We start from the raw sequence: 21,922 nt of genomic DNA, 5'->3' as shown, positions 1-21,922 counted from the left end.
TCCGATGGCGTATCGATAACATTTCAATGATAAGCGCCATTAGCTAAAGCTTAGAGGTTACTGAGCCTTGCGGGGGCCAGAAAGAAAGGGAGCCAATTGCGCCCGGGGCACTTATCTTTAACTACATACCTACTTGAGGGAATCCGTTGCTTCTCCCGATAAGGGCTCTGGTGCCGTCTTCATCTCGCCGTTAATATCAGTGCACGCTCTGAGCATCAGTGCACATAACATCCAGGGTTACTTAGATGCATCAACAGGGATGAACGGTATCGGGAAGGCACGCTTTAAAATAGATCGAGATTGGGATTGCGCTCGTCCGGTGCACATTTGGAATGCATGAACTTGATGACTCTACAGGTAGAAGTAGCCAGCAGATGTTGATTACACTGAATGGCTTTGCTCCGATGAACTCGAACTAGGGCATAGATTCTTATTTGTAGAGGATATGTAAAATGGTAAACGTTCCCACTAGGTGCTCGATGGAGAAACGAATACCCCAGCTGATTTGACGGTGCACGGACAAACCCAGATGATTTGCCAGCTCTGCCTTCCGAATCGGAAAGTTCAAGCACGATGGTCATGGCTCTTCGCTTAGATCTTAGAACATCGATGTGATTGGCGAAGTGCGCAAATCCCGCTTCAGCTTCAGTGTCCATGTCTGTTGACGGTGGAGTCGACAAATTCAGTGGGCGATCAAATGGCCGAAAGGAGACAACATCACTACAAATCAGCCGCAGGGAAACTAGAACCTGGCCGGATGACATCAAAATCGATATACTTAGCCTGAACCATGAATCCTAGCTTGTCCAGAGATATAAGAGTGAAGCTTGGGACAAACTCATACCAGATTTAAGAATTCTTTACTGTCTTGGGCACCAAAGATATCTCCTGGAACACCAACAACTTGAATTCGCACATCTCCCACAATGCCCTCCATCACCACGCAAGACGGCACCGAGATCTACTACAAAGACTTGGGAGCCAAGACAGCTCAACCCATTGTTTTCAGCCACGGATGGCCATTGAGCTCGGACGACTGGGAGAACCAAACCTTCTTCTTCGCCAGCAAAGGATACCGCGTGATCGCGCACGATCGCCGAGGTCATGGCCGTTCATCCCAGCCCTGGGAAGGTCATAACATGGACACCTACGCTGACGACCTCCATCAGCTGTTCGAGAAGCTCGACCTCAAGAATGCCATCATGGTCGGCCATTCCACCGGTGGAGGAGAAGTGGCCCGATTTTTGGGTCGCCATGGCACCAGCCGTGTCTCGAAAGCGGTGCTGATATCGGCTGTCACACCGGGGATGGTCAAGACGGAGGCCAACCCCGCGGGTGTGCCGCTGGAAGTATTCGACTCTTTCCGGGAAGCTATGGTCAAGGATCGAGCACAATTTTTCATCGATGTGCCCACAGGTCCGTTCTTCGGATTCAATCGACCAAATGCGACGGTGAGCCAAGGCAAGATCTGGAGTTGGTGGCAGCAGGGCATGCGATGCGATTTCAAGGCCACGTACGATTGCATCAAGGCATTCTCCGAGACCGACACCACCGAAGATCTGCGAAGTGCGGATATCCCTATTTTGGTAAGTGATCAAAGGAATTCTGGTTGACGTGAGCTTCTCAGAGGCGTACTGACGAGACGAATGTAGATTTTGCATGGAACTGATGATCAGGTCGTGCCGATTGAAACGAGTGGACGACGGGCAGTGCAGTTTTGTAAACATGGTACCCTGAAGGAGTATCCTGGAGCTCCCCATGCTTTACCGACGATCTGTGCTCCAGAGGTAAACCAGGATATATTGAAGTTCATTCAAGAAAGTATATAAACATGACTCGTTAAAGGCGTCAAATTCTGCTTCAGTTTCAGTATCATATAATCAATGTTCTGTACCCCATGATGAGCCGCAAAGACTTAAAAAGTTACAACGTTTCCCCGGATTCATCTGATGATATCAATCACTGTCTTACCAATGCCACCTTTACCTTTGTAGACAATACCGCAAGCTTCTCGTACCTTTTCGATGTCTCTGATGTCTACCCTCGAGCCCACAACAGGTACAAGTTTCCCACCCTCAACATAGCTGGTCAAACTAGCCAGATCTTTCCCATTTGACTCGAGGAACAGATACTCGTAATGAACACCCCATCGTGAGGCGCGGAGCTTCTTGATCGAGTCCAGCGCATTCAGCGCAACACGCATGACGAATGGTAGCTGTGGTTTATCTGGGCGATTCATGATGGGGGCTTGTTGGAGTTGAGTACCGGAGGGGAGAGTCGAAATGGAAATTATGGTGCTGGTTGATGGTGTCATAAGAGACAAGAACTGCATGGCTTGCCCAGTCGTATCGAGGACAAAGTCGACAGAGCCTCGCGGGATGAGGGCCATCACGTCCTCCTTGGTATAGTCGATGACTGTGAAAAGATCAACTGACTGGGCCTTGCATCACGAGGTAGAGAGCACTAACTCTGGTCCACCACACCCTCGCCAAGTAACTCTGGTACTTTCGCCACCTTTGCTGTGGAAACTGTTGTGATGACATTACCGGCATGGAAGACATTCTTTGCTAGTTGGCAAGCATATGCACCAGTGCCGCTTACTGATTTCAACTATTAGCACACAGCCAGGAACAAGAGGTGTGCACTCACGTCCGCCCGGAACGAATACCGTCTTCCCAGCCAATGAGCCTCGATACTTCCTCAGCGCTTGTAACGTGGTGAGGGCAGCCAAAGGTAAAGATGCAGCGTCACCAAAGGAGAGATTCTTGGGCTTATGGGCAACAAAAGATTCTGCACATTTGGCGTACTCGCTCCAAGATCCTCGAGAACGCTCAGGCAGACGTACATAAACTTCGTCTCCAACCTTAAAGCTCGATACCTGAGTACCGGTCTCTGCAACCACGCCTGCACAGTCGTACCCGAGTTTATATGGGAATCTTTTCCATTTGATGAGCTCTGATGTTCAAGTCAAAGGGAAGGGAGTCATATACTCTTCTGAAAGTCCGGCTTTGAATACCCCAGATGCCTTCTTCACATCTATGGGGTTAATGCTTGCGGCGTAGACCTGGATGACCACGTCTGTCGGCTCCGAAACCACAGGTCGCGGGAGCTTGGACAACTGGTACTTGGAAGGATCTGCAAATGAAGTGATGTTGACACTGACCATGTCTGAAGCCATGGCGAAGTAAGAGATTCAAGTCAAACGTTGATACGAGCTTCCAGCCCGAAAGCGAGACAAAGGTCTAAGGTCAAAAGGTCTCTTTGGACGATTCCTGGCGCCTATGTATCCGATTCTGACGCTGGGATGGATTAAATATCGAGCCCAATCATAGAATTTATATAGAATCTGAGAAGAGCCGCTCAATCGTGCATAAGTAGTACATGGCTGTTGATTGTAGCTGAGGCCAACCGGAGGAACTATCACTCCGGCCGAGGCTCGTGTTGGTGGCAATTCTAGAATTTGCATGCAGCTGAAAGTTTTCCATGACATGCGATCCCATTTGCGAAGTGCATAAAATAAAGATTAGTCAACCAGTGAGTTTTTCTGGCTTTGGGATTGAACCCATGAGACAAGGTCGCTGGCGACAATGCTCCGTGTCCGTTAGCTTCCTCTCGATGCTGTCACCAGGACTCCATCCAGGCCAGGGAGTAAGGTAGGTGAATAGGTGACAAGGTCATTAAAGTGCTCTGCCCTATCCGGTGCTTGAGTGGGCCAGATCGTCGAGCACTGGATCTCGGCGATGATTTCTGTATCATATGGGCTTCCCATAGTGATGTGAGTTGGTCAAGGAAGGAGAAGAGAGGTCCAGGAACAGCGCTAAACTGGTCCCCAAGGCCTGAGACCCGCCTGAAGCTTGGCCTGAGGGACCTTAGCGACGTCCCCTCGTCCTCATCTGGAGCCTAAAATTCTAAGAGCTGTCCCCTACGATTTAACTAAATGCTTACCTAGCATAAGTCGCTTGATCACTTTATGCTATTCGAAATGTAGAAGATTATTAACGTTGTCTTGGTGTATATCTCACAGGTCACAATTTGGATGGGTTTTCTTCTCTCCTTTCTGTCTTTCATCAGCCTTCATAAATGGAACCCCTACGCTGTCCTGGTGAGTGTATGTTGTGTAGCATATTCTCCCACTGCGTGTGCCAGTTGAAGGACGCGTTGATTTGACTAATGCCACCAACGTAACCATTCTTTGTCAAGTCGATCAAGAGTACACCCGTGATAACAACTTAGTTAGCTAATATAGAGTTCTGACGATGAAGATCCCCATCACCGTAACGTGAATGGAATCTTCTAAATTCACCACAGTGTTCAGGAGATGTCCGAGGAGGACATGATTCAATGGAGTCTCATCTGGATTCATTAGTGTCAATTTCGGGGTACATATGGTATTATTGAGACTACGACAGTGTGTGTTTGAGATGCAAAGATCAAGCCAGAGCCCATTGTGTTGGCGGAGGTGGTGTTTGTTTGGAGGCCAAAAGCAACCCCAGTCGCGCTGTTGAAGTTCAGGAGGCTTCCGCTGTTACGCAGGTACGCCCAGAACCAGCGGTCACGTGTGTCACATCGACTCCTCCTACTACTCTGCGAGCAACCTTACACATCGACAATGTTTGACTTTGTAGGTAACGTTCACTACAAACATATTAAACCGTATCACGTTTAACCCAAACAATATGACGACGAGATACAGGGTTGAATGTAAGTATTCACTGTCGCGATCTTAACTTCACTCACGACTAACACTCTCTAGATGCATTGAAGGCAAGCAAACACAGCGGCCGCTCTCGATGTTTCCATACTGACATTGATAATGTATCTAAAGACGCACCGCCGTGATCAATTGGTAAGTTGACCCTTTCCTCGCTATCGTTATATATTAGATACTAAGCGTGGATCTAGATCGAATGGATCAAGGTAGGACGAGATAGTGAGGCTTTGGACACCATTCTGATGACAACCAGGGTCTTTTAGCTGTGCCCTTTGTGCTCAATTCGCAGCCAGCAGTCGAGCACGATGACAAGAACGCCCATAGTCTTGATACTATGGCACGCTCTGCCCGACAACGATATGCCGAGATATTCAGAGATGTTGAGGACTTGATACTGGACCAGAGTAGGTCATATCAGATCTCAACGATCTAGCCACGCGCTCACTGAACAAACCCAGTCAATCACCAGGAAACGTCAACCAGATCAAAACTCAGCATGCTTGTTCCCACTATTTCAACTTTCTTCACTCCTCTCGCGCTCGAAGATGCTTTCAGACATCAGGATTCCATTCGCGCCATTTCGTCACGCCGATTCGTTGCCCCATCCTTCAACGACATCCGTCTGATATTGAACACCGCTCAAATCTTGGCTATTGTCCAACCCAAACCCTATCGCACTCTCAAGACAAAGCTGCAACCTGGACTTGACCTGTTGACATTCGATGGTGATGTGACACTCTACGAGGATGGGGCGTCTTTGCACTCACCTGAATCCGATCCTGTCATTACCAGACTTCTTTACTTCTTATCTCGTGGAGTTCGGATCGGAATTGTGACAGCTGCTGGATACACGCAGCCTGAACATTACTTCAATCGGTTATCTGGCTTGCTGCTTGCCGTTAAATCGTCACAGGAATTGAAACGAGAGCAAAAGGAGAATCTCATCATCATGGGTGGCGAGTCGAACTTCCTCTTGGTGTTTGACGAGAGTGCAGAACACTGTCTACGCTACATCCATCGACGAGAATGGATCCTAGACGCAATGAAAGGTTGGAATGAGCCTGCGATCCAAGCCTTACTCGATGTTGCTGAATCTGCATTTCACTCCTGCATCCGAACTCTTCATCTCCAAGCAAAGGTCTTGAGGAAAGAGCGAGCAGTTGGTATTTACGCAGCAGACCAATCTCAGAAATTGACCCGGGAACAATTGGAGGAGACGGTTCTTGTCGTGCAGCAGGTACTGGAAGCCTCTTTCAATGAACCGGGCCATGGAAACAAAGCGGCACATGCCGATATTCCTTTTACGGTTTTCAATGGAGGCGCGGATGTTTTTCTGGATATTGGAGACAAATCACTGGGTGTGCAAGCGTGTCAGAAATGGTTTGGAGGGATTCCACCATCAAACACGCTCCATGTTGGCGATCAATTTCTAAGTGGTGGAGGCAATGACTTCAAGGCCCGCAGTGCTTGTTGTTGCGCATGGATTGCAAGTCCGGTAGAAACTGTTGCTTTGTTGGATGAAATCATTCAGCTTCATAAATCATAGAGAAAAATATCGGAAGAGGTGGCATTGCGATGCAGACGGCCACCAACAACAAAGCAACTCGATGCTCCCAGGTTAGAGATGGTGGAAGAAAACATGGTCAAGTTGAAATCTGCTCTTCTTGAGGCACTAGTGAGACTAGTCTAGCTAAGTCTGGGCACCACGTAATGAGACAACCGTGTAATGTGACACGCGTTTTTACGCGCGTCTCAATCCCACTCCTCCTCTTCTACACCTAACCACTCAACCAATTCATTTAGATGTACGATTAAATGGCATCAAATCGAGAGACTAGGATGCTCCAAGCGATATCCGACTACCAAACTCGCCGATATACCAGTATCCGCGCTGCGACGGCGGCAAATGACGTTAACCATATAACTCTCGGCCGTCGACTACGAGGTGGCAATTTACGAGCAATTGCTCGTGAATCACAGCAACTCCTATCGAACCAACAAGAGCAAATACTAGTACGCTGGATACTCGACCTTGAGATGCAAGGACATCCTCCTAGCTTTACTCAACTACGAGATCTCGTCGTTATTATTCGAGGTACTCCGACGGAGTATTTAAGCATTGGCCAAAACTGGATATCACGATTTATTCAACGTCATCTAGAGATTCGCTCTAAAGTAGGTAAAAAGATCCATGGCTTGCGATTATAGAGCACTACTCCCGAGTCCTTAAATCGCTGGTTTGAGTATTTTAATACTGTCCGAGAGCGATATTCGATACCCTGGGAGTATATCTACAATATAGATAAGATAGGTATCGCCCTAGGCGTCTGTTCTAATCAATAAGTGATTAGTAGAATCGATACTACCTAATCCTATAAAGTAATACTAGAAAATCGTGAATGGGTCTCTATTATTGAGACAATATCAGCGACTAGCCGTCGACTATAGTGTCTCGTTATATTTAAAGGAAATATGCTCCAATCGATGTGGTTTATGGATCCGAATACTTCTGACTATTCCTATACGGTTTCACCTAATGGATGGATCTTAAATACTATCGGATTAGCCTAGTTATATCAACTATTCCTCCCTTAGATAGTAACGGATCACTATCGACTCCTCCTACTTGATGGGCATAAAAGTCACGCTATATACGAATTTATGTGGCAATGCCATATTAATCGAGTAGTATTAGTCTATCTAATACCTTATTTAAGCCATATTCTTTAGCCGTTGGATCTTGCATGCTTTTCGCTCCTAAAATGCCGTTATCGGGATGAGATTGCTAACTTAGTAAGATACGACGACGCCTCGGCCGTAAAGAAGAGTAGATTTCTCAAAACCTATGAAAAAGTAAGCAATGAGGCTTTATCTACTTATTATATTCGTACGGCGTGGAATGCAGCTGGTATATATCCATGGGATCCTCGCAAAGTTATTCGATTAAGTCAAGTCCTTCAAAATAGCCAAAATGAGCGAATACTACTAACTACGCCACCGTCACGCAAGCAAGCTCAGTATATATCGAATGATATTCATACGCCACTTACTCGACAGTAAATACGACAGGAAACGGAGTCGATTTCAGCTCAGGAAACTCTTTCTCGTCCAGTACGTCGTCTACTCCAAAAAACAGCTAAAGCATTCGACCAGCTACAGTGGGAAATCACCACTAAATCGCAACAACTCGCTACTCAACGTCAACAGCTAGATGAGCTAGCTACTAGGAGACAACCGCGAGTCGCAATCGACTGCAATAAGGTATTTGCGAGTATCAAGACCATCAGACAAGCTAGGCAGGGTATGGAGGCATTAGAGGCGACAGCGAGGTCTAGTACGCGCTCAACCACTAGGAATACTACTAGGAATAGGCACTTGAATGACTCCCTGACACCATTCATGCATCAATTTAGTGCAAACGAACCTGTAGAATAGGCAATTTATGATTTAATCGTCGTGGTGGCGATATCGAGGTGTGTCACATTACACGGTTGTCTCATTACGTGGTGCCCAGACTTAGCACATGAGCTATCTCGAATTGAGAATAGATTTCAGCGAAACAGGGCTAATGGGATGGCGCTTTCCTCTTTCCAATATGCGGGCGCAGCCGAATCATCGTAGACCCGGGATGCATAACTACAGAAGTTCCGTGGTACTACCTCATCCATTTCGCTAACCACGTCTTCCATCTCACAGCTTGCGGGCCTCAGCATACGAACATTGATTCGTGTGTCTTGTCAGACTATGACCGCTCATTCATTTAATCCCATTCCGCGATGACAGTGAGAAGTGAGAAGTGAAGTGGCCAAAGGAATGCACGACTGACTGAATTACCCCATCTCCTTCTCCCCTGATTCACTCCCCACCGCCTTCCAACATCGCCGCGTTTGCAGCACGCAGATGCGGCTTCGCCTCGCCATACCAACATGTCGTCCATGCGTGGTCTTGTCCAATTCATTGCCGATCTACGTAACGCTCGAGCTCGAGAACTTGAGGAGAAACGAATAAACAAGGAATTAGCCAACATCCGACAAAAGTTCAAGAGCGAGAAACTCGATGGATACCAGAAGAAGAAATACGTCTGCAAGTTACTCTATATTTATATTCAAGGATACAATGTCGATTTTGGTCATCTAGAGGCCGTCAACCTCATCTCCGCAACAAAGTATTCGGAAAAGCAGATTGGCTACCTCGCAGTTACCCTCTTCCTTCACGAGCAACACGAACTCCTCCATCTCGTTGTCAACAGTATCCGCAAGGACCTGCTTGATCACAATGAGCTCAACAACTGTCTGGCCCTTCACGCTGTGGCCAATGTCGGTGGAAAAGAAATGGGTGAAGCCCTAGCCGTCGATGTCCACCGTCTCCTCATATCCCCAACCTCGAAGTCTTTCGTCAAGAAGAAGGCGGCATTGACTTTACTGCGACTGTACAGAAAATATCCAGGCATAATACAACCTGAATGGGCGGAAAGAATAATTTCATTGATGGACGACCCAGACATGGGAGTTGTGTTGTCTGTGACATCCTTGCTTATGGCCTTGGTTCAAGACAATCCCGAGGCCTTCAAAGGCAGCTATGTCAAGGCCGCCCAGCGATTGAGGAGAATCGTCCTTGAAAATGATGTCTCTCCGGATTACTTCTATTATAAAGTTCCATGTCCCTGGATCCAGGTCAAATTCCTGAAATTGCTACAGTATTATCCTCCTTCGGAAGACACCCATGTACGGGAAATTATACGCGATTCTCTTCAGGCGATTCTCCAATACGCCACGGAAGCACCCAAGAATGTGCAACAAAATAATGCACAGAATGCAGTTCTCTTCGAAGCGATCAACCTACTCATTCATCTTGATTCAGAGCATGGGTTGATGGTGCAAATATCCAGCAAGCTGGGCAAATTCATCCAATCAAGAGAGACCAATGTACGCTATCTGGGCTTGGATGCTATGACACATCTGGCTGCACGTTCAGATACCCTCGATCCTATTCAACGCCATCAGAGTCTCATTATTGGATCACTACGTGATCGAGATATCAGTGTGCGAAGAAAAGGATTGGATTTACTATACAGCATGTGTGACACTTCCAACGCACAACCTATCGTGAACGAACTGTTGAAATACTTACAGTCAGCCGACTACTCGATTCGAGAGGAGATGACATTGAAAATCGCCATTCTCACAGAGAAATATGCAAGTGATGCTCAGTGGTATATTGAAATTACCATGCGACTTCTAGCCATGGCTGGAGATCATGTCAGTGATGAAGTGTGGCAACGAGTGGTGCAAATTGTCACTAATAATGAAGAATTGCAAGCTTATGCTGCACAACATATCTTTGACTACATCAAAAGCGACAATAGCCATGACACACTCGTCAAAATTGGTGGCTATCTTTTGGGGGAGTTTGGACATCTTATTGCAGATAACAAGGGATGCAGTCCGATCGAACAATTGATGGCTTTACAGAACAAGATGATCTCAGCACCAGATGCAACGAGAGCATTACTCTTGTCCACCTTTGTCAAGTTCGTCAACCTCTTCCCGGAGATCAAACCACAATTATTACAAATGTTCCAGTTCTACAGCCACTCTCCCGACTCGGAATTGCAACAAAGAGCTTGTGAATACCTGGCTATCGCAACTCTTCCAGCTGATGACCTACTGAGAACAATCTGTGATGAGATGCCACCATTTTCTGAAAGAGCCTCAATTCTGCTTCAAAGGCTGCACAAGAAAAGTGCAGGGACCAGTGAACGACGAACATGGCTGGTGGGAGGAAAGGATGCAAATGCCGACAAGCAAGAGATTATTCTCGCTCAGCAGACTGGCTTGAAACGAACCTTCACCACAATTGTCAATGGAAACCAAGGTGGTTCAGGAAGTAACGGCCTAGCCCCTAAAGCGACCGGACAAAATGGTTCTGCGGCAAATGACCTAGCTGGACTAGACATGAATGGGCACACTAACGTTAACTCGATGCCCAATCTCGCCAGTACAACGCACTTGTCACCAGACTGGGAGATTGGGTATGAGCAGATGTATTTTGCAAATGAAGGGGTTCTTTTCGAAGATCCTCAGATCCAGGTGGGAGTGCGAGCTGAGTATCGGGGCCATCTAGGTGTGATCAAGCTGTATTTCACCAACAAAGCGTCATTCCCAGTGGGATCATTCACAACCACATTGGACAACAAATCTGCACCCAATCTCAAGGTCGACACGAAAAGTCTTCCAGATCCGTCGGTAGAATCCGAATCTCAAGTTCAACAGACGATTGTTTGTACATCTGTTGGAGCGTTTTCTGAAGCACCGACCATCCGCATTTCATATCTTGCCGGCGCACTTCAAGCCTACACACTCAAGTTACCCATACTTCCTCACCGCTTTATGGATCCTTCCGAGTTATCAGCTGAAGATTTCTTCAAGCGCTGGCGGCAAATTGGAGCAGGGCCTATGGAGGCACAGAGTACGTTTGGTCTCCGATCACCTTCGGCCGCCATGAGTGATAAATATGCACGGGAGGTTGTACTTGGGTTCCGATGGAAGATATTGGACACGGTAGATCCCAATCCGCGAAATATTGTTGGCTGTGCAGTACTTCAGCTGGAAAAGGGCAAGACAGGGTGTTTGTTGAGATTGGAGCCCAATCCTCAACAGAAGGTATGATTTCTTGATATTGCGAATATCCAGACCAATACTGACGTTCTTGGCAGATGTATCGGATGACGATTCGAGCCACACAGGACACGATCCCAGGGATACTGCTCAACATGATGCAGGAACGGCTGGCCAAAAGTCCTTGAGAAGGCGGGTCTTCAGAAGCCACCCAACCATTATTATTATATTGATTTTTGAAGGGAAAAAGGCCCAAAAGTCCATCACGAGTGGGTGTTGCATCGGAAGCATGGTCATTGAAGACTGTCTGATCAGGCAACTATTGGTCGTGTCCGTTATCCTCGTGTAGGACGTATATTTTTGGGTCCTTGACGATAATATAATAGTACTTGACACGATTTATGACTGTACTCTGGTTAGAACGGCGGCGGGCCTCTCCTCTGGCCAGCACGGCATGAGACCCATTATAGATTTTGGGAAACCTCCCTTTAGTATTTCCATCGAAGGAGATCATTTCTTCTCTCCTTCCGTATCCTCCAGCACCTTCGCGTCCTTCTTCGGCGGCCGTTCACCGAAGATCGTACTCCCGACTCTGACCTCGTTACTGCCCTGCCGTATCGCGCCCTCGAAATCCTCACTCATGCCCATACTCAATTCCAAGTCCTCCGGCTTAGAACCCAGCTCCGCGGCCAACCAATCTCTATTCTCCCTCAGACTGATGAAATCCTCGTTCTCCGTCTCCGCCGTCGTCGCCTTCGACCTGGCTATCGCGCCGATCGTCATCAGGCCCTGCAGCCGCAGATGCGGGCACTCGTCGCGGATATACTTTCCCAACTCCCGCAGCGTGTCCGACTTGGGCTCGACCCCCGATTTCGAGTCCTCGCCCGACGTGTTAACCTGCACGAACACCCGGAGCGGTTCTCCTCCTCCTCCTCCTTCGGTCTCGGTTAACCGCTCGTCCCGCTCCTTCCTCCCCCGCTCCAGCAGGCCCGCTTTCTTGACCGTGTCCACGCTCTCGACGGCCCATAGGCTCTCGACCTCGCGCGCTAGCTGCGCCGCTTTGTTGCTCTGCAGCCCGCCAATGAAGTGCCAGCGCACGGTTTGTGGTAGAAGGCGCGCTTTTTCCAGCAGTTCTTGCACGTAATTTTCTCCGAAATGTTGTTGTGAGACAGGTGGTTGGTGGAGCGCGAGGATGTCGCTGGCGGGTTTTAGTTTCGAGACGGCGACGAGGCGTGGGGGATGCGAGTTGGGGCTGGAAGTGGATGTGGATGTTGAGGCGGTGGTTATACGTTTTTGAATCGAGGTTAGGTTTGCTGTGAGGGTTGAGGCGCGGGCTGGGGAGATGGGGATTTTCATGGTGGTGGTGGTGGTGTTGTCGGCTTGTTCAGAGTTGGTGGTTTGGGTGCTCATTGTTGTGGAGGTGTGACGGGGATGAACTGTGAGTATGGATGGTTGAGATCTACACGCATGGAGTCGGGAGTCCTTGATGTTGATACTATCAACAAGGATCGCTGGACCGACGAGGAGTGAAGTGGGTTGAATTTTCGGTCTGGTAGTTAATGCCGTATGTTCGCAGGAGCACCTCCTCCTGCCTCGGAGTCAACTTGAAGACGTCAGTGAAAAAAGTTTGGATAAGTCAGCAAGGCTATGGTGGAGGGCCCAATTGTGAGTTGTTCCGAAGCCCGAGGGGTCTGTCTCTAGGGTCCCGTTAGGCTGTGGTTAACAGGGTGTTTAGCGCCGGTTAGGGCTCCCTAGGATGACCCTCGAGTTCCACGTCAGTGGCTGGGAAAAACTTGCAAGTCCCGGCCCTTATCGCTTATCGAATGGCCCCTCCGTCCCAAATTTTCTTTTAAGGACCTCCAACGCTCCACCGAGGGCGAAAAAAAAACGTGCCTGGGGTGAATGGCCGAGGGGCCCCCTGCAAGTCGCAACTCGGGCGGCAGTACTAACTACTACCACCAGCGTGAAGCACGGCCACCCAGCCTACCGCCATTGCCCGCAGGCTGATTCAGATTTCAAAAAATAATCACCCCTCTAGTTACTTACATACTACCTTGCTTTCATCTGGAAATTCTCTTTGTCTCTTCCCTCTTTTTTCCCAGTTTAACAACACTCTCCACTCTTCCTTTTCAGCACGGTGATTGTGAGTGAGGGCGCCGTTCTTGTTTTCAGCCTTTCATAATTGCCTGGTCCTCCATCGTGAGAGTCAATCCCGGGCTTCTCGTCCTCACGGCCTGGCGCCAGCTTTTTACCAGAGCATGCCCCATCGTGAATCCCCTCGATTGGCACCAGTCATGGCCACTTCCGTTGTCGCTTCCAAGTCGACCTTCTCCGGTGTTGCACCTACCCCAGAAGAGATAAGCAGCCTTCTCGCTACAATCTTCGACTCGGACGCTGCCCAGGTCTCTCTAGATGCCTCATACGCTCTGACAAATCTATTGATCCAGTCCGTGGGTGTGCGCGGCCTCCTTTCATATAACCTCATCCCAGAAATTAAAAAGGCCGCTTCCGACAAGAAAAATGGTGCCAAACGTGAGAGTGCCATGTTTGTACTTGGCGCCATGTTCGAGCGCTTCCCTCGAGAACAACCCCTCAGCGAAGTCGTCTTCCTTGTACAGGACGGCGGTGTCCTAAACCTCGCTCTCGATGGCTTAGCCGACAAGGGTCCCTCCGTCCGGGAGTCGGCCCAATTTGCAGTCGATGAATTATTCAAGAATCTCGAACCCGAATCTATGGTAGTAGGCCTTCTCCCTGCTTTGCAGCAATATCTCTCCAAGCCTACCGGCAAGTGGCAAGGCACTGTCGGTGCTTTCACTCTGTTGGGAAAGATGGCAGATAAAGCGAAGATGGGCGAGGGCACGAAAGAGGAGGAACTAGCCAAAGATGTCCTCCGGGAATCCATGGGCAAGACACTGAAAGAACTCATCCCTATTGTCGAAGCCGGAATTCACGACCTCAAGGCCGAGGTCGTCAAGGCTGCCACAAAGACCATGAATTCGCTTACTACTTTGCTACAAAACGACGATGTGGCCCCCCGCATACCACTTTTGATTGATACTATGAAGAACCCTTCAATACAGACCCTACAAAAGGCTATTCATGCCCTCTCGCAGACAACTTTTGTGGCAATTGTCACCTCTCCAGTTCTGGCTCTCCTTACCCCACTCCTCGAGAGAGCTCTAAATAACCCTTCAACATCGCAAGAAGTTCTACGGCAAACTGTGGTGGTAGTGGAAAATCTGACCAAACTGGTCCATGACCCTGTCGAGGCAAGAACTTTCTTGCCAAAGTTGCAACCCGGTGTACAAAAGGTCAGAGATAACGCTTCTCTACCCGAGGTCAGAGAATTGGCAGACAGAGCAGTAACTGTCATGAAAAAGGCTATGGGTGATGACAAAGATGGCATCACCAATGGCCAAATTGCAGCCACCACGACAGACGATGTCCTTAAAGTGCTTGATAGCCAACTTCGCGCTCAAGGAGGTATCCAAAAGGGAGATGCCGCTTTATGGAAATTCGGGCAAACATATGTCTCTGAGATGGTTCGTGAGGATGTTAACGGCAGAGTATTCAGCCGTATTCCCAGCAGAGTTGGACCTTATCTCAAGTTTCTACTACCTGATGAGAACCGGACTGCCATTGCCGAAGGTGTACAAAAGCATTTTGTTGAAGAAGACCACAAGAAGTACGGTGCACCAGTGGTGATCAACCCGGATGAGATCGAAATTGTCAACGCCGAGTTTTCTCTTGCCTATGGTGGTATGTTGCTCCTTTCTCACACAAACCTACGACTCGTTAAGGGTCATCGTTATGGTCTCTGCGGTCGCAATGGAGCTGGTAAATCGACCCTTATGCGCAGTATTGCAGATGGAAAGTTGGAAGGATTCCCGTCCCGAGACGTGCTCAAGACTTGTTTTGTCGAGCACAACCAAGGTGAAGATGCCGACATCAGCATCCTCGAATTCGTGGCCAAGGATCCCGAAATTGCCAAGGAAGGACAAGAAAGAATCTCAGAAGTTCTCAGCGAGGTCGGATTCACAGCCGGTCCCGAAGGACGTCAATCACACAAAGTTGGCTCTCTCTCGGGTGGTTGGAAAATGAAGCTTGCCTTGGCTCGTGCCATGTTGATGAGAGCAGACGTCCTCTTGTTGGACGAGCCGACCAACCATCTCGATGTCGCCAACGTCAAATGGTTAGAGCAATACCTCCAAACCCACACGGAAATCACTTCCTTGATTGTGTCTCACGATTCTGGCTTCCTTGATGCTGTCTGCACCGACATCTATCACTACGAACAGAAGAAACTTGTTCACTATGTTGGAAATCTGGCCGCCTTCGTCAAAGTCAAGCCAGAGGGTAAAAGTTACTACACTCTTTCTGCATCTCAGATCCAGTTCAAATTTCCTCCACCAGGTATCCTCAGTGGTGTCAAATCTAACACCCGATCGATCATTCGAATGACCAACTGCAGTTATACATATCCAGGTGGCTCGAAACCAAGTTTGCAAGACGTTTCATGTCAATTGAGCTTGTCTTCTCGTGTGGCTATCATTGGTGCCAATGGTGCCGGCAAATCTACACTGATCAAACTGCTGACAGGTGAAACCATTCCTCAGACCGGCAAGGTCGAGAAACATCCCAATCTCAGAATTGGATATATCAAACAGCACGCTCTTGAACACGTTGAAATGCACATGGAGAAGACTCCCAATCAATATCTGCAGTGGCGATATGCCAACGGTGATGATCGAGAAGTTTTGATGAAGGCTACTCGTATTCTTACCGATGAAGACAAGGCTCAAATGGAGAAGTGGATTGATCTTGGCGATGGTAAAGGAGCAAGACAACTGGAGAACTTGATGGGTCGACAAAAGTACAAGAAGACTTTCCAGTACGAAGTCAAGTGGCGTAACATGATCCCCAAATTCAACAGCCAAGTTTCAAGAGAAACACTTGTGGAATGGGGTTTCGTCAAGCTTTTGCAAGAGTTTGACGATCATGAAGCATCTCGCGAAGGTCTGGGTTATCGGATCTTGGAACCCAAGGTCATTTCGAAACATTTCGAGGACGTGGGCCTAGATCCTGAAATCGCCAATCACAATGAGATTTCGGGTCTCAGTGGTGGACAGAAAGTCAAGGTGGTGTTGGCTGGTGCCATGTGGAACAACCCTCATCTACTCGTTCTCGACGAACCCACCAACTTTTTGGATCGAGATTCTTTGGGCGGTCTTGCTGTTGCCATTCGTGACTACAAGGGTGGTGTCGTGATGATCAGTCACAACGAAGAATTTGTTGGGGCACTGTGTCCCGAACAATGGCACGTGGCTGATGGCCGCGTCACTCACAAAGGTCTTCTCGCCATCGATCTTAATAGGTTCGAAGACTCAAGACCAGGATCTAGTAATGTTAGCTCCGTGGTCTCGAGTGCTACTGCTTCAGCTGTCAACTCGGGTGCGGAAGACAACAGTGAAATGAAATTCAGAGCAAAGAAGAAGAAGAAGTTGACCAGAGCACAAATCAAGGAGAGAGATGTGCGACGAAGATTACGACAGTAAGTTCTTATCTTTTATTCCCATTCCCCAATTTCACCTTACTGACCCAACTTCTGCAGCATCGAATGGCTCAATAGCCCCAAAGGAACACCTCACCCTCCAGATACGGATGACGAGGCATAGACATGGGCTACTATTTGGGTTTTACTTGAACGGCAATTTTCCAGGTCATAGCGTTGGCGTCTCAAGCATTTCCGCCTTGTGCTTGTAGCATTTTGTGAATGGCTGATTGATTGATGGGGTGATGAATAGACTTTGGGTGATGACGATAGAATAAGGGATGAACATTTTTAACGGCCCCGGTCTGGGCTTGCCACGTAAACGTCCAGGGCCTAGTGGAATCGAATCTTGATGAGCGGGACATGTTTCGATGCCTTTAGATACCTAGGCATTAGAATCAAGCTCTAGGTCTAACGAGTTCTTCGTGGACAGGCGGATATTGGGTGGCGTTCTTTTTGGGTAGCAGGAGAATAAAATATGACTGAGATCGTGATGTTTATTTAGGTATCTCTATCGAACTTGGATTGTGCTCGACAGATACATATTTCTCTTTCCCTCGCCTGATCCATCACCTTGTTGTCTGTCTGTCTGTCTGCCAATGAAAGGCTCTATTATGCTGTTCGCCAGTTTGAAAGGGCTTGAACAGCCTCATAAGAGTTTTATATGTCCTGGCATGCACTTGCAGACTAGCCGATTGCCTTCCAAATGAAAGCACATATTTGGTAGCATGGAAGGTTACCTCGGTAGTTTAGGTAGGCTGGTTCTTCGACGTCGGCCCTAACTAGGTGAAGATATTCGATTCGATACGATACGAGTGGCATCGGAGCCTGGATGACCCATGCAACACATTCTGCGCGGCCCTCTCAAGACCTTCTTTCGGTCGCTAATGCAGACCATGACACATCGACGAATATGTCTGTCAAGGCGACCGACGCCACATATGTCCACAGTTCGTTATTTAGCCCGGCCAGAATAGGTGGTGAGTCGAGATACCGCCATGTGCTGCTTTGCAGCATGGTGCCCAGTTCTGATGTTCGGCCAACGCAATGTGCATTCCAAAAGGAGGTCCATCGGACAGTTAGGTGATCGGGAAAGTTCAGGATTGCGACACTGTGTTGTGGGCTTCTCCCTTGTATACATTTTTGTTGGGACGTGTATATGGTCCCAGAAATTGACATGCCCAATCGATGTGTGAGTCTGGACTGGTCAAGCTGGAAATCGGCGGTGCCAGCTAGTCGGTTGGCTGGCCGAAGCAATTCGACGACTCCAGGATTGGTTCGGTTCTCCTTTTGAGGAGCACTTCCCCCGGAGAGAAGTGGCTGAAATCCTTTTCTTACGATCGAATGGTAGAGCGAGATTCTTCGGGTCGATGCTCAGTCTCCCTCTCAGTGCGTTATGCATCTGATACTTGCGGAAGGAGAGCGGGGACAATTTTTGGTGTCTGTGTGGTGCCGTATGATGCCACGAACAACACACTCTGGCTCGATCACCAAAGATATAGAGCTTGTTGGTTCCGACTCTTTCTTTTCTCCTTGTATGCCGCGGGACTGCATCCCCGTTGGATTTTCGGCTCGAGGATACCTGCAGGGGCAATGGCCCTTCCCACGAGAGGGATAACCAATTAAGGCCAACTTTGTCACGAGAGGCCCATTGTCTACATTGTCGTGCTAATCATCCCGTGGCGTATTTTAGTTGCGATTCTCATGTGGGTCGCTTCCTCTACCGTCTTCTATTGTGGTCTGAGAGGATTCACTTTATAGAAGAGTGCACCGTACTCTGTTCCGTTTTCGACCACGATAATTGAGCGCGAGCCGGGCGGCGACCTTGAAAACTTCTCTCACACCTTCGTTAGTCTTAGCGGAGCATTCGACGTACATGAAAGCACCGATGTTTTGACCCACTGACCGGGCCTGTATGTATTGTAAGCGTTGATCTGAAGCAGACTTTGCCGGACGGGTTGCATGAAGCCTCCGTGGACCATTGCTATTCTTACCTCTTCTGGTGAGACAGGTCGCTGGCCAGTCGCATGAAGCGTGCTTACAGTTTCAGGATCATATCGAAGATCATTCTTCAACCCGACGAGGAGAAGCGGAACTCCTGCGCAAAAATGCCTTACCTCTGATATCCACTGGCGACAATGAAACGTATCTGTAAGTGATTGACCAGATAAGGACTGGTCAGAGCAGAGTCACGAACCTTTTCCTGTACGTTGTCAAGCGTGTCGGGCGAATCAATGCTGAACGCGACAAGCACGACATGTGTGTCGGGATACGAGAGCGGGCGAAGGCGGTCGTAATTCTCCTGACCAGCCGTATCCCAAAGCTCGAGCTCCAAGGCTTTTCCATCAACCTCGATGTCGGCCACGTAGTTCTCGTAGACGGTAGGAACGTAAACCTTGGAGATGTTATCAACAAGTTTGCATAGCTCTAAACTGGACCCCTACCTCAGGAAATCCACCTTTGTTGAAGACGCTAGTGACACGTTAGCAACCTCGATAGTACTGACGATCGTGTGGAGGATTACTCACACCAACAAGCAAGTCTTTCCGATGCCGCCATCACCAACTATGACAAGCTTGCGTCTGATTTCGGCACCTGAACTCTGGTGGTGTACGTAGTTTGAGACATTTCGAGGCACCTCTACTGGCGGTGATGGTATTTTGAGCTCGGAAGACGAGGTTACCGTGGCTGCCACTGCTGGGCTTGGGCTGCGGTTTGCCGCTTCGGGCTTCCTGTCAGTTCGACATGACTAGTATCTTTGTGTCTCTAGTACTTACAGTCTCCAATAGCGAGTTTGTCTGTCTGGACGTAGCGCAGCAGAATTGCCTTGGATGCAGAAGCTGCTGTCGCGGCTGCGAAATTTTGCCATTTCTTGCTTTTATGGCAATCTGCATAATCACACACTCCCTTGATTACAATGCAGGGGACTTCCTCCCAAATCCCAGCACCCTCCATCTCGAATGCGATGACATTCTCTCTCTGCGCGATTCTGTCTCGGTCTTCTCCGGATTTCATCACCTGGTCGCCCGATGCGATAGGCCCGATAAAGATGGCAGGATACTGAGCCTCATTGCTATCACTTTGCTCTAATTGTTTCTTCATCTCCAGCCGTTTCCTACCTACCAGGTATGCCATATTACATCCTAGATCATCGCATAGTGAGTCCAGAGCTTGGTCGCAAACAGGGTCAGTTTCGTCACAGCATTCGCTACAGATGCAAGTCGGTAGTATATGGTGCTTGTGGCGATACGTCGACTCGAACAGCTTGTCCTCCGCTGTTCCGGGATACTGATATTTGCTGCGACGCTTCTTTCGGGCAGCGGTGTCCTGGAGCTCCTTGAGGAAGTGAGTAGTCTTTTCCTGGAGCCAGTCTCGGCCAAAGTCGGTTTCGAATGTGACCAATAGATTGCGAATATCTTTGTTTGGCTTGCTTAGGTTACCCTTCACGGTGTTTCTACGTACAAACTTGTCGGGGTACTTCCTACCGAAATCGTATTGGACGACGGTCTTGCTGATGACAACATCACCTAATAGGATCTCGTCGTTTTCGCCGTGGCCAACTCGAGGCACTCCGCCGCAGGTACCCACAAGCAAAGCTAACCGGAGACTGCTGTAACTTGAGCGCAAACCAGCCGCTGCGCCTGCAGCATTCGCTTTGCCCATATGAGGGAGTAGAGCTAGAACGACAGCGTACTTGCCAATGCGACCAGTTGTATAGCTGTTGTCGTCTCCAGCCGCTCTTCCATACTGATCACCATCGTCATCCCAGAATTCGTCAAACAGCAGAGAAACAGCATCGTATTCTAGTGGCAGGGCGCATATTATCGCGATCTCAAAGTCTTGGCGGCGCGAAGGTCGACGGGCACTCATGGTCGCCCAAGGCCTGCTGGTCCCGGGCAACGACGAGGTAGTCGGATGACAAGTTGGTGGTTTCGTCGCGTTGGACTGTATTGATTTTGACAGGAGATCGGGTTGTAGTGGAGCGGTAGGTCTGGACCCTCCACCAAGGATTCTATCAAGGGGTTGGATGCGGTGAAAGGTGGCCAAGCTGATCGAGTTCGAGTATCCCCAGTCGGCCTCTTAGGTAAGCAGACGAGTAGCCCATATCACGTGAACGGTCTTGGCACATACCAAAACATCCGTCGCGGCAGGTGGAAACACCTCCTCCCCATCTAGTATGGATCAAACGAGATAACTCAGACCTAACGGCGACGGCATACGCTCTTTTTACAGTCACATTCTATATTGTATATATCCCTCAATAAGGTTGCGGATCCGTAATATGGAAGTAAACAACGATCTGAAAGGTTGTTGAAGACATTTGCGAGGTCGGCGGCTTGGTGTCAGGTCATGATTTTGGCATATTCTAGTCGTCGTTTTAACGTTCGTACATTGGTGAGAAATACTCGTTTCACGATTTTCCAAACAACCACATCAGCTGGTTCGTGAGTACACAAAAGATTGAGGAAACGCGTTCAGCGCTCGATACTCACCATCGACACGCACCATTTCGATCTGGCATCAAGCGAAATTTGGCACTCATCGATGATCTCAAGGTTTGCAAGATATCAGACCCGTTGTCTCGAGACGATGCCAAATTCTTATTTTCCTTTGTCCATTTCTTTGGAAGGTTTTGTGCGAGTATTGATGTTTGTTTGCTGCGGCTAACCCTCCCTTGGTGCACAATTCGGGTGACACCTAGTGGTGCTGCTTTGACGCGTTTTATTCGGGCGGCGTCCCTGATTACATCGCTGTATATGACGCCGTTCTCTTCCTTTGATTCATGGCAGTGGCAGTGCGTTCCATAATGGGACGTGATCATGACTGCCTAGCTATTGAAGTGATCTCTCAACTTTTGTCACATGGATTTGCTCGGCGTTGAACTTCACAGCGGACATTCAAGCAGGCCTTTCTTCAGCACACTGAGCTTCACCAACGCTTCTATATTAGCCATTGTTTCTCTTTTTCTCTCGCTCTCTCTGACTTTAATCATCCCAATCTTGTTCAATTTTTCTCCCTCATTATATCCCTTCCCAAAAGCTA

The 21,922-nt window shown here is 48.6% G+C and overlaps 7 protein-coding genes across 7 annotated transcripts; 4 read left to right on the top strand and 3 right to left on the bottom strand.

The window, feature by feature from the left end:
* Window positions 1-926: 926 nt before the first annotated feature.
* Window positions 927-1,829, top strand: LTR84_000184 (uncharacterized protein; the record flags this gene model as incomplete). Its single annotated transcript, XM_064843815.1, has 2 exons — window positions 927-1,586; window positions 1,653-1,829. The coding sequence occupies 2 exons, from the start codon at window positions 927-929 to the stop codon at window positions 1,827-1,829; spliced, it is 837 nt and encodes a 278-aa protein (XP_064711675.1).
* A 113-nt stretch (window positions 1,830-1,942) lies between these two features.
* Window positions 1,943-3,178, bottom strand: LTR84_000183 (uncharacterized protein; the record flags this gene model as incomplete). The annotated part of the gene is made up of 4 exons (XM_064843814.1): window positions 1,943-2,415; window positions 2,469-2,600; window positions 2,650-2,936; window positions 2,991-3,178. The coding sequence occupies 4 exons, from the start codon at window positions 3,176-3,178 to the stop codon at window positions 1,943-1,945; spliced, it is 1,080 nt and encodes a 359-aa protein (XP_064711674.1).
* Window positions 3,179-4,676: 1,498 nt separating this feature from the next.
* LTR84_000182 (uncharacterized protein) lies at window positions 4,677-6,257 on the top strand (the record flags this gene model as incomplete). Its single annotated transcript, XM_064843813.1, has 6 exons — window positions 4,677-4,701; window positions 4,754-4,764; window positions 4,826-4,846; window positions 4,903-4,917; window positions 4,965-5,115; window positions 5,170-6,257. 6 exons carry the CDS (start codon window positions 4,677-4,679, stop codon window positions 6,255-6,257), a joined length of 1,311 nt encoding a protein of 436 aa, XP_064711673.1.
* Window positions 6,258-8,637: 2,380 nt separating this feature from the next.
* On the top strand, window positions 8,638-11,379 carry LTR84_000181 (uncharacterized protein; the record flags this gene model as incomplete). Its single annotated transcript, XM_064843812.1, has 1 exon — window positions 8,638-11,379. The coding sequence occupies one exon, from the start codon at window positions 8,638-8,640 to the stop codon at window positions 11,377-11,379; it is 2,742 nt and encodes a 913-aa protein (XP_064711672.1).
* Window positions 11,380-11,838: 459 nt separating this feature from the next.
* LTR84_000180 (uncharacterized protein) lies at window positions 11,839-12,684 on the bottom strand (the record flags this gene model as incomplete). Its single annotated transcript, XM_064843811.1, has 1 exon — window positions 11,839-12,684. The coding sequence occupies one exon, from the start codon at window positions 12,682-12,684 to the stop codon at window positions 11,839-11,841; it is 846 nt and encodes a 281-aa protein (XP_064711671.1).
* A 938-nt stretch (window positions 12,685-13,622) lies between these two features.
* LTR84_000179 (uncharacterized protein) lies at window positions 13,623-17,003 on the top strand (the record flags this gene model as incomplete). The annotated part of the gene is made up of 2 exons (XM_064843810.1): window positions 13,623-16,879; window positions 16,940-17,003. The coding sequence occupies 2 exons, from the start codon at window positions 13,623-13,625 to the stop codon at window positions 17,001-17,003; spliced, it is 3,321 nt and encodes a 1,106-aa protein (XP_064711670.1).
* Window positions 17,004-18,992: 1,989 nt separating this feature from the next.
* LTR84_000178 (uncharacterized protein) lies at window positions 18,993-20,749 on the bottom strand (the record flags this gene model as incomplete). Its single annotated transcript, XM_064843809.1, has 4 exons — window positions 18,993-19,306; window positions 19,338-19,351; window positions 19,408-19,600; window positions 19,657-20,749. The coding sequence occupies 4 exons, from the start codon at window positions 20,747-20,749 to the stop codon at window positions 18,993-18,995; spliced, it is 1,614 nt and encodes a 537-aa protein (XP_064711669.1).
* Between the last annotated feature and the right edge of the window lie 1,173 nt (window positions 20,750-21,922).

Source organism: Exophiala bonariae, assembly GCF_035927105.1.
Source record: "Exophiala bonariae strain CCFEE 5792 chromosome Unknown scaffold_1, whole genome shotgun sequence".
NCBI lineage: Eukaryota > Fungi > Ascomycota > Eurotiomycetes > Chaetothyriales > Herpotrichiellaceae > Exophiala > Exophiala bonariae.
The sequence above is the reverse complement of the archived record's forward strand: the minus strand, read 5'-3'. Positions and strand labels throughout refer to the sequence as shown.